Source organism: Melanotaenia boesemani, chromosome 6 (genome assembly GCF_017639745.1).
Source record: "Melanotaenia boesemani isolate fMelBoe1 chromosome 6, fMelBoe1.pri, whole genome shotgun sequence".
NCBI lineage: Eukaryota > Metazoa > Chordata > Actinopteri > Atheriniformes > Melanotaeniidae > Melanotaenia > Melanotaenia boesemani.
In genome coordinates, this window is record NC_055687.1 from 16,209,146 (window position 1) to 16,220,180 (window position 11,035).

Below are 11,035 nucleotides of genomic sequence, written 5' to 3' on the forward strand. Positions count from 1 at the left end.
TCTGCTCTACCAGTCTCCATCTCAGCCCACCAACTTTCCAACATTAACTTCATCTCAGATTTACAAAACAAACCCTCCTGCCTGTGACAGATCTTAAAAAGGCTGCTTTAGGACCATAAAAAGCCATGTTTCCAGGTCCTCTATTAATCCTCCTAATCCCTCCCCTCCTTGATTTCCATTTCTTACTTTTTGATTCACCCCTATTCAGGTTTTGTGACCCCTCAGCCATGTACCCTGTCTCCCAAAGTCTCCTCTCTTTTTCTGCCTCTTTCACCACCACTAACCCCCTTCCCACTCCCCCCTCCCACCCCTCTTTTCTGTCCATCCCAGGTTTTATCCCCTCATCACTGATCTCCCTTCATCCCTCCAATCCTCATCTGTTCCTCATAGGAGCGGTGGACTGAGTGACAGAGAAACATTGCACGGTGTGTGACACCAAAAGTGAATGAGCGGAGGAAATTGTAGTAAGACACGGGCTGAACTTATGACAACAACCTGAGGAAGATTGCTGGAGGAAAAGTCATTAAAGACTCGCCAAATCACCTGTAGAGGCATCTGCGATTGGTGAGTGGGCAGTCATGTGTAGTATTGAGTGTGTGCAGTTTGTGTCATGCTGTTCAGTCAGATTCAAAGGTCAAAAACTGAGCTCAAGCCTGAAATCACATTTCAACAGCATCTTTTTTAATATGGCAAAAATTCTTGAATGTGATGAGAAGTTTTTAACTGCTACACGGATTCATCCTGAGACCGAATAGTTATTGATGTTTTAAGTGCAGCACACTCATTAGGACATATTTATGTTATGTTACGAAGATACCAAAATTACAGTGACTCTCAGTTATTACTCTTATTTGTGTTTTAACTTTTTTATAGCACATACAACAAAGGGATTTACAAGTGAGCAGTATACAAAGCTGGTATTATCGCATGAAATGATAATCTGAGTTAAAAGCAAATTCCCTTGGTTGTGTGATTTTTAATACTGAAAGATAGCATGAAAAAACTGCATTATGTTGTTTTCTTTTAGATGCTTAATCTTGGTGTAAAAGTGAGTCTCAAACTGTAGCTATTTAGACTTTATTGCACAAGCTCTGTTTGCACAATTCTTTAAAAGTCTTCTATTATAGAATATATAAGTTAAATTCTGTTTTCACTGTATGTGGTGATATTGAGGAACACTTATAGATAAAATATTCAAGTATGAATGGCTGCTTATATGAATTAAATATCTTAGGGAAAAGTACATTTACATGTGATGTGAAAAGTACATAAAAATGTAATATTAGCTTAAATCCATCCAGGCTATAAATGCACATTTTTCCCACATCTGCCTTATAGATGCAGAAACATTAATCATTAAATATTATATTACTAAGTCTTTTCTAAACAACTCACTAACAGCCATATTCACAGCTTTCAATAATCATTTTTACAAGTTGGTGCAAGAATACAAGACTTTGATTTTCAGCTGGTCAGAAGCTGTTAGCAAAGCGCTCAATTCACTGCTCAGACTCAAGTTTGAGAGGCCCAGTCCCATGAAAAAGCCCTCATCTTTCACCAGAGCGCTCTTTCTCTGCTCTCTCCCTTATTCTCATCCCACTATCTGCCCCCCCATCCCTTTCTCCATCTCTTATCCAGATGTAAAGAGCAGTCAATAATCGGATGAGAGCAGATTTGATTCAAAAGGCTTCCCTTAAAATCTCAGCCAGTAGGATTTAAAACTCACTTTCCTACCTCGCCTCTTACCCTCCACCCCCTTAACTCCCTGCCTCCCCTCTCTCAGTCTCCTCTTCTCTCTGGTTGTGCTAATGCACTTCACTATCCAGCAACTCCTAGCACTCATCTAATCACTGAACAATGGCCAATGTCCCAGGCACAGAATGACAAAAGGACAACATTATAACTAAAATACTGAAGTGTCCATCACTGGTGTGGTTTCCCCATCTGGAACAAAGGCATAAAAATCCCTCGTTATCAATTTCAGAGACAGTGTAGCCATCAGCCGTTTAGGGAAGCAGCTGGGATGTTTTGTTGCACTGCAGCACCATAAATGCTCTGAATCAAATCTAATTTTATTTTAGCATGTTTCAAGCTATCATCCACTCACTTTAGCATTACAGATAGAATCCATTGGCAAGCAATTAAATCAGGTCTCTTTCTCTTAGGGTCATTCCCTCCTTCACTCCCTTCCCCTCCATTTCACTTTAAACAAATTAAAGGCAAATCCTCTTGGTCATGTGTTATGACAGCGACACTCATTCAAATAGTGAAAGAGAGAGTGAGAGATTGCTGCAGGGACGCATTCAATAAAATCAACGCAAGTATTCCCTGCTACTGATTTTTAAGGTAAGAAAAAAGAAATAATATTTTGATTATTCATTGCTGCTCATAAAAGAGAAGTCATTTGTTATATGTGTACAACAGAAAGAGGAGTGTGTTTCTGAGAAGGATAGATGTGGTGTTGTATGATGCTTTCCCCCTTTGAATTACTCTATGCTCTATTTTTTCAGAATCTGACTGCCTTGATTACATTTATCACACTGTATGAGTTTGACCATTAGGTGATTGGTTTACTGCTAAACATTGCCCATTTAATCATAACATTACAAAATTTAATAGCCATCAACATTAGGTGAGAGCTCAGCAGAGTGTTAAGTGGCGCAAACTCCCCTATCAGTGTTATGAATTTGTTGTGAACTAAGAGGCGATCGCCAAAGAACTGATATACTTATGCTGTTATTACAGGACATACTGGTTTGTGTGTACATTCGGGGTGAGGATGTGTTTTCTCAAGTGTCACGTTATCTGTACAACAAATTTTCCCTGTGAAACTCATGCTTGGATATCATACAATTTACCTGTGTGTGTGTGTATGTGTGTGCATGTGGGTGTGTCCTGCGGGTTTCTCTGTAAGTTCCTGCGCATTCACGAAAGTTTGCAAAGTAGACGAAGGTTCGTTTGACTTGCAAAATAGCACTTAGTAAGAGTCTGGCACTAGGAAGGACAACAAGTTGAGGTAGGCACAAGTAAAATTTGAGCATGAAGTCATAAGGTAGCACAGGCAGTCCTGTAGCTGGGAAATAAAGGGTATTACTCATGGCTTTTTTATGATTTCTTCACAACTAAAGTTTGTTAATATTGTTTACCCTCCTCTCTTCTTCCTTCATCTCAGGATTACCAGCTTTGCTGACATCTCTCCTTGTCTCTGTTGGTGACAGTGCCTAACAACCATCGCCATGGGTGAAATGGAGCAATTGCGAAAGGAGGCAGACAGTCTCAAAGACCAAATCACTGTGAGTAGGCTTCTCTATATCATACGTGGTGAGTCAAAAGACCAATATGACCATCCATGTGATTTCTGCAAACTGCTTCTCTCTATGGCACATGTGCCCTTTAAAAACTACATATTATTTACTGTTGGGTGCCTGACCATCTCTGTTTGTGTCTGTGCTCCACAGGCAGCTCGTAAGGCCGTGCAGGACACCACACTGCAGGAGGCAGCAGCTGGGATCACTGTGGTGGGGCGTGTCCAGATGAAGACCAGGAAAACGCTAAGGGGTCACCTTGCCAAGATATATGCAATGCACTGGTCCACTGACTCTAAGTAAAGGCACAAAACACTGCGAGAACACCTACATGTATCACATAAAAGCCAAACTCTTAAACGCTTAATATTTAAATGAGTGAAATTAGAATGAGGAGATCTGATATATGCATGACGGTCTTGTGAGGATAAATCAGGATAAACACAGCTTGTGCCTCATAATTATTAGATTTTAAGGTTTCATCCTTATCTTTCCCTTTTCCTTTTTATTTTCATTCCATGTTAATCCAACAGGCTGTGTGTCAGTGCCTCACAAGATGGAAAACTCATCGTGTGGGACAGCATCACAACCAACAAGGTAGGAAACTAATAAAAGTGGAGTCTTATTAATTTTGCTTTTAACATTCACATTCACATATTAACATTAAAGCTCCTAGAAAAAGCATTCCTCTATAATATTAATTAAAAATGAACACCTCAGTAAGCAACAACGTTACAGACAGCTGTAAACATGGGATTAGGTTTTGTTTTGAGCACCAAGTGTTTTGTTTTATTCATTCTAGGTGTTCTTTAGGCACCAGTTTGTACCAGTTTACATTTTTCCCTCACAAGTTAACAAGGAAATATCTGCATGTAATAGGCAACAGGCACCAAATGGTAATACGCCTTAACATTACACATCACAGCTCTTGGGCATTAACAGATTTAAAATATTTATTTCCTTGTAGCTCAACTTGTTCTATTCAATATTTACACTCCTGAGTCAACACACATGCAAGCAAAATTTGTAGAAGTAACCTCTCCAAGTTTGCATGTACCATTTGATCGCATCAATTAATTTATTGATTATACATTTTTGGACTTAAACAGTATATGTGTGTTTCTGTAAGTAAAAACATTATATTTATGTATTATTTGGACTTATTTATTGCACATCCCACCTATGTAACCAAAGCTTATCCCAAATACTTATAAATGTAATTTGGAAAACTTTTTGAAAACTTAACTTTTGGAAGCTCACAGCTTACACTCTTTTGAGACTGAGCCCATGATAGAGATGATCGGCCAGAAGTTAAAAATCTATCTTCATATACAGAGAGCAAGAGGAAAGGTGGTGCTGTGCTGCTGTCCTCAACACTTTGTAAGATCACTGATGATTGTTTTAGGTACAAAGGACTCAATGTTTGTATGAGCTCATTATAGATATATCAAATAGAATATTTAGGAAGTATTTGTATGCAAGTGGAGTTGATCAGGTTTATGTAGATTGCAGGGAATGAGTAACTTTTTATTGTGATAGTATCCATGTTGAAGTCTGCAATAAAGTACATTTTCAGAACTGTTCAGGTTTTATAACAAACAAACCTCCCCTCTGTGTGTACCCAGGTGAATGCCATCCCCCTGAAGTCATCGTGGGTGATGACATGTGCCTACGCACCTTCAGGAAACCTTGTGGCATGTGGAGGTCTGGACAACATGTGCTCCATCTACAACCTCAAAGGCAAGGATGGGAATGTAAAAGTGATGCGTGAACTGGCAGCACACACTGGTAAGAAAACACAATCTGCTGTTCATATTTTTCACTTGTGCCGTGAAGTGCCTCATGTGGCATTTCTTTGGTCGCCCAGGTTACCTGTCCTGCTGTCGATTCCTCAGTGACAGTGAGATCATCACTAGCTCAGGCGACTGTACTTGGTAAGAAAGTAGGAATGTAAAGTTATATTGCCCTTCTCCATATTTAAAACTGGCATGAATATTGTCCTTGGTTCATCTCCTTCTAGTGTACTCTGGGACATTGAGACTGGGACCCAAAAGACAGTTTTTGCTGGACACCAGGGAGACTGCATGTCTCTGGCTGTGTCCCCAGACTTTAAGTTTTTCATCTCAGGAGCATGTGACTTCACTGCTAAGCTGTGGGACATCAGGGAGGGAGCATGCAGACAGACCTTTGGAGGTCATGAGAGTGACATCAATGCCATTGGGGTGAGGATGAGGAGGAGTTCCATCTCAGTTTTAGGCAGAGTTGTGACTGTTTCTTGTCTAACTAATTCCAATTTAAAACAACTTGTCTTCCTTCCAGTTTTTCCCCAACGGTAATGCAGTGATAACAGGATCTGATGATGCCACCTGTAAGCTGTATGACCTACGAGCTGACCAGGACCTCATCACCTACCAGGACTCTGGCATCATGTGCGGGGTGACCTCCTTGGCCCCTTCTCTTTCTGGACGGCTGTTATTGGCTGGCTATGATGACTTCAATGTCAACATCTGGGACACACTAAAAGCTGAGAGAGTGGGTGAGTATAAGTGGAGGCCAAAGCGATGAAGCTACCTTTGATAGCAGAAGTCTTTCAGGGTCACTTTGCAAAGTTTAGATCATGTTTTTTCTTGTATTTTGTGCAGGTGTGCTGGCCGGTCATGACAACAGAGTGAGCTGCATTGGTGTATCTGCAGATGGCATGGCATGTTGCACAGGATCCTGGGACAGCTTCCTGAAGATATGGAACTGAGTCTGTTCCTTGCCAGCAAGCAGACAGAATGCAGTTAATATCTGCCTGGTAGAAAATGAAGATTTTGAGGGAGGGATGAGGGACGAGGAGCCACAAAGAGTGAGAAGAGGGTAACTTAATTGTGCCAAGTCCTATCTAATGTTGGAGAGGGGTTTTAATGCAAAGATTTTCTCCCCTCCCCGTCACATTGCACTCTCACTTTTCTTCTCACATAACAGGGGAATTTGGGGTGGGACAAAAAAGCTAAGGGGCTCTGAGAATATCATTCCTCTTTATAGTTAATTATACTATGGTTCAAGTGGATGAAAGATGCACATTTATCGCAGCAATTCAACATTCACCCATTGAGAACAGATGCCAAAAGGAAATGGTAGGACACTGGACAAACAGAACTGAATTTAATGTGTCAAGTTGCAGCCTGTGTAGGGTCACACAAGCTCTAAAATATGCTGTTTTATATCAAACCATAGGTTACACCATATGAAAAAGATGAGCGTTTTGCATTCATGTTTCAGAATTATTTGTTCTTAGTTTTAGTAGCTTCCCTAGATATTTACACTTATTTTCTTTTTATTTTCTAAATTTACTTAAAATCAAGTCATAGTCTGCAGATGTCTGCATTAGTGTTTGTTATGTATGTGACTGATGGACAATGCTGACCAGGATTTTGGGCCTTGTTTTTTGGCCGGACCCCTCAATAGCTAGACCTGCAAAGTGCTTTTGGGAAACTGCTGAACTGACAGCTGGGATAGTAAAACGGTATCTCATGGTTCACTAAGCACTTAAAAAGATGACCAATTTGTCTCAGGACAAGACTCTTTGTATGAGTGTCATATGGATGATGACAATTGTGTGCAAACATCTGAATGTGTATATATCTGCTTACATTTTCCTCTGAATGGTAACAAGTGAACTTGCACAGTTTGTGTATATACAGATCCAAATTTTTACCATAAAAATTGGGCTGCTTCTTCAAAACTTGATACATGCTGTGCAAAATGAAGCAATAATGTCTAATAAAGATGGGTTTCTGCATCACATGCCTCCTCATTTTCATTTAGTTTTCATTTTTGGCAAGTTGACATCAAGATGTGTTTAACATGTCTATTAAAACTACATTTCTGCTGAAGCAAAACCTTTTAGGTACAATTTAAGTGACAACTCCAGTATACTTCAACTGCATTTAGAGTTGTTTAACAAGTTTAAATGGTTGGAAGAAAGTATACAAACATGAAATCTCTAATTTCAAGGGCTGTTGCTCTTTGCTTACACTGCCCCTTAATTAAAATGAGTTGGGCAAGAATCCCTTTGTTGCAGTGACAAGAAGCGTTTATTAAGTTGGTGAAAAAAATAAACACAAGTATGGTTTACAGTTCATGCATTTGAGACAACGCTATAAAATTTCTCAAAGAAAAACAAAAGAACCAATAAGATTGAGGAAAAAATACAAACTAGTCTTAAATTTAAAAACCGGCATGTTTATGCAAATTGCTGTTATATTCAGACAATAACCAAACGCAGAAGAAAACTGCAGTATGCAACAATTGAAAGCAACATATATACACACTCACACAGAGGACAAAAAAATCAATTTATGAAAATTGTACACATAAAATATATATTTTTAAGAAATCTAAAATGGGAAGAGTCTGTATGGGTTACTGCAGCGCCTTATCTGTTCTCCTTATCCAGAGAAACTGCCTGCACTCTGCGGTCCATCTGTCCAAACCTCTGTTTGTCTTGGGTGGACACCTTCAACTTCATCTGGGGAATAAAAGACAAAAATATCACTTCAGTTAACTTACTGGCTGTGTTAGACTGCAGTGTATGCAGAGGGATATTCCAGAACCAACCCAATTACAACCTCACTCTGAATAAGACATCGATAGGGAAACAGCATTTTATGATCACCTTAACCTGAATGAGGTCATTATTGCAGTGAGCAATTATCCAATTAAGCTATAAAGAAAATAATCAAATGAAGCTACATTATATTCTCATTTGCATTATGCAGATATTTAGACTTAATTGCACTGTTAAGCCTTTTGCAACATGCAATACATGGAGGGCACACTGGCTTATTAAGACAGAATGTAAAAATGTCTTGGTGCATTTATGGGTTCTGCTCCTACACCTGGCCTGAAACAAAAGAAAGCAGCACCTATGAATTCAGAGCTAGAACCCTGACACTTTGACATTTTACTATGCAAAATGTAAATGGAAATATATATTAATGGAATATCCAATATGCAGCTCATGCAAACACCATTACCAGCTTGCTGTGGATTTAAATGTACCCAGATACTGCTTCAATGAGTAAAGATGGGGTTATAGTAAAAACAGCTACAAATCAGCAAATTTATATGTATACCTGAGAATGTTGGTCCCGGGGTGAGTTGGCCTCTTTAAGGATCTGTAGTGGGGAGCGGCCTTCAGTACCTAAAAAGAGTAGAATTGAAATTGTGAGCAAAAAAGTTTATGAAATGAAAAAGTACGTAATTAGGAAAATTATTACACACCTTTCTGCTTAAGCTTTCCAGACTGTCCTTTGTTTTCATTAGTTACATTCTTGACTGCCACACGGACAGCGAGGGGAGATGATCCTCCTTTTCCACTGAGTCCCTGCATTCCTCTGGCTCTTAACCCAGGGGCACCAAAGCCTTTTCCCAACCACTGTGGCTTAAACTCCACCTGACTGGGGCTCTTAATGTCAAAGGCGGGACAGCGGATACCGGTGCAGGCCTGCGGCTGCTCTGGGCTGGAGACTGTGGGTGGCTTTGACAGACAAGATTCTGGAAGCAAAGATGACCCTCTCTGGAGCGCTTTAGCTTCCTGAGAAATGGGTACTTTCTCTGTTTCCTCAGGCTGCACAGGGGATTCCTCAACTGGGGAATTATCTGTGTCAGTGGTAAGGGAAGGCTCAGGAGACTCTGGTTCAACTGTGACAGAAGGCAGGGCATAGGAGTGATCTACACCTTGTGTGAGTGTTTCCACACTTTCATTGTGCACTTCAGAATAGATCTGAGATGAGGTTACTCCTTCGTGGCATGTTATCAGGCTCATGCTCAGCCTCTTGTGAAGAGGAGACTCTCTTGCTTCTTCTGCCTCTTCTAGGCTGATATCTGCCTCAGTCTCTATCTCCACCTCCACCTGAGGTGCCTCAAGAAACACAAAGGGGCTTGAGTCATTCGTAGTCTGCAGCGGGGAAAGAACAGGGCTGGCCAGGAGGTTAGCATGTTCAGCTAGTGAGCCAAAGTTTTGGGCCAGTTGGGAAGAAAGAAGGGGCTTGGTGGAAGCTAGCTCTTCACCACCAAGATCCTCCTCCACAGCATCACTGAAGCATTTCTGAGGGCCCTCTGGGGCTTTGCCTTCTGCCTCATTGTGAAATAACATGCCCAGACGTCGAGCAAAAGACCCAACTGTTGCTGAGGGGACAAACAGCAGAAAGTCAGACATTTTTAAATGAGGAAAAACCATCCAAAAGTTATTTGCAAAATATTTACCCCTCATGACATCTCTGACAGGTGTGCGAATAATGCCAATGGTAGGTGAGCGGGGATCAATGAAGGCCAGGTGGCACTCACTTTTCACTTCAGCAGATGTTTTGGACTCAATCCCACCAACCTAAAAAGGCCAAATTATCCAAACGATCAACCTGAATGCTCTCCCAGAGTCTACAATACGTCTGGCAGCAAACGTTGGCTCATATACCTGAATGGGTGTTCGATTAATGACAGCTGAGGGAGAACGTGGATCCATTAGTTGACTGAAATGACTTTTTTTGATGGCCGATTCCGGTTTCATCCCTGCAGTTACAGCCATCTTGCTCTCACTTGTTCCCATGATGTTGATGTAATACAATAATGCTTTAACATAACCAGAACATTAAAGAAATAGAAAAAAACAAAAAAAAAACAACAAAAAAAAAAAAACAGTAAGAACATGTGACATGACACAATTAGGTCTGCAACACAGTAAAGTAACAAGATATAAAAATAACTATAAAAATTATCATTGACACAATTACTAATTTCACCACGGTAATTTCACAGATATGGCCTTAAGTCAAGATATCAGCACAGCCATTTGATCAAAATGTAAACCCTAAACTTAAAATAACCTACTAACATCAATAATAATATAATTATTTATACATATACATGAAGCTAACATCATTCAAAATTTTAAAATCAGATATTTTATCTTTTTCTTTTTTCCACGTTTTCAACTTTCCATTACAACAGTTTTCATATTGGCTACAGGGTTGGCTGGTAAGCTAACAACAAAGCAGCTTAGCAAAGGTTATAATGGTAACCTTCATCATTAAAACAGGGGAACTGGTGGTGCTGTTGACTCTTACGAGTTTTATGCTCAGTATATACATGTCTTGCATTTATTAAGCTTATATATAATCCATCACTTACCTTAATAGAAACAATCCACGCGACAAGCACCTCAAGTCCCTTTCACTCAGTGATAAACAGGAACTCGATGTTTTAAAACATTTAAATGGCGGGGTTGCGTGCATGCTTTTTTCAAACGAACCAATAAGAGCACGTTTCCGTTACGCCTCCTCGGCTCTGATTGGCTTTTGACCATAATTTTTTTTAACTGGGCGCGGCGCGCTCCTGAATGTTAAAAGAAATGCATGTGTTGTTTTTCCATTTCAAAAAGTCAAGAGATTAACTGTAAAAAAAAAAAAAACAAAACACTTCGATTTATCTGATTTTTCCACAGTTAGACATATCAACGGAGACATTACTGATCAAATTAGCGATGTTAGAGGAAAAAGTAGGCTACATTAGTGCTCCTACCCACACAACACCCCTTTTTTTTGCGATTGGAGCACAAATAATCCCTTTTCGTGCTGATAGAGGTTTGATTTAAATATTATCTGTAATGCTAATTCTAGTTAATTTATCTTTTGAAATTTTTACATTACCACCCATCCTGCTTATCTGGGCTCAGGTCACGAGTAGTA

General features: G+C 39.9%; 2 protein-coding genes across 9 annotated transcripts; one reads left to right on the forward strand and one right to left on the reverse strand.

Annotated features, from left to right (window-relative positions):
• The first annotated feature begins 315 nt into the window (after positions 1 to 315).
• On the forward strand, positions 316 to 7,092 carry gnb3a (guanine nucleotide binding protein (G protein), beta polypeptide 3a). 8 transcript variants are annotated; one of them, XM_041989286.1, is made up of 10 exons: positions 316 to 564; positions 2,166 to 2,346; positions 3,173 to 3,293; positions 3,459 to 3,604; positions 3,839 to 3,902; positions 4,931 to 5,093; positions 5,173 to 5,239; positions 5,326 to 5,527; positions 5,625 to 5,841; positions 5,948 to 7,092. In XM_041989286.1, the coding sequence occupies exons 3-10, from the start codon at positions 3,237 to 3,239 to the stop codon at positions 6,052 to 6,054; spliced, it is 1,023 nt and encodes a 340-aa protein (XP_041845220.1). In that variant the 5' UTR covers positions 316 to 564; positions 2,166 to 2,346; positions 3,173 to 3,236; the 3' UTR covers positions 6,055 to 7,092. The 8 variants fall into 8 exon arrangements, with proteins under 8 accessions (XP_041845220.1, XP_041845224.1, XP_041845226.1 ...); XM_041989290.1 differs by having other exon boundaries at positions 3,219 to 3,293; XM_041989292.1 differs by lacking the exon at positions 2,166 to 2,346 and having other exon boundaries at positions 3,219 to 3,293.
• A 279-nt stretch (positions 7,093 to 7,371) lies between these two features.
• On the reverse strand, positions 7,372 to 10,557 carry cdca3 (cell division cycle associated 3). The gene is made up of 6 exons (XM_041986914.1): positions 10,479 to 10,557; positions 9,766 to 9,920; positions 9,558 to 9,678; positions 8,574 to 9,479; positions 8,426 to 8,493; positions 7,372 to 7,818 (listed from the first exon to the last, which is right to left on the reverse strand). Exons 2-6 carry the CDS (start codon positions 9,895 to 9,897, stop codon positions 7,726 to 7,728), a joined length of 1,320 nt encoding a protein of 439 aa, XP_041842848.1. The 5' UTR covers positions 9,898 to 9,920; positions 10,479 to 10,557; the 3' UTR covers positions 7,372 to 7,725.
• Positions 10,558 to 11,035: the final 478 nt, after the last annotated feature.

Bases quoted from the DNA above. Each gene is read 5' to 3' on its own strand.
- gnb3a (XM_041989286.1), top strand. From the start codon at position 3,237: ATGGGTGAAATGGAGCAATTGCGAAAGGAGGCAGACAGTCTCAAAGAC. The intron at 3,294-3,458 runs GTGAGTAGGCTT...TGTGCTCCACAG, and splicing joins GTCTCAAAGACCAAATCACT to GCAGCTCGTAAGGCCGTGCA. The intron at 5,240-5,325 runs GTAAGAAAGTAG...ATCTCCTTCTAG, and splicing joins AGCTCAGGCGACTGTACTTG to TGTACTCTGGGACATTGAGA.
- cdca3 (XM_041986914.1), bottom strand. From the start codon at position 9,897: ATGGGAACAAGTGAGAGCAAGATGGCTGTAACTGCAGGGATGAAACCG. The intron at 8,494-8,573 runs GTGTGTAATAAT...TACTCTTTTTAG, and splicing joins TGGAAAGCTTAAGCAGAAAG to GTACTGAAGGCCGCTCCCCA. The intron at 7,819-8,425 runs GTATACATATAA...TTTATTCCCCAG, and splicing joins CCCGGGACCAACATTCTCAG to ATGAAGTTGAAGGTGTCCAC.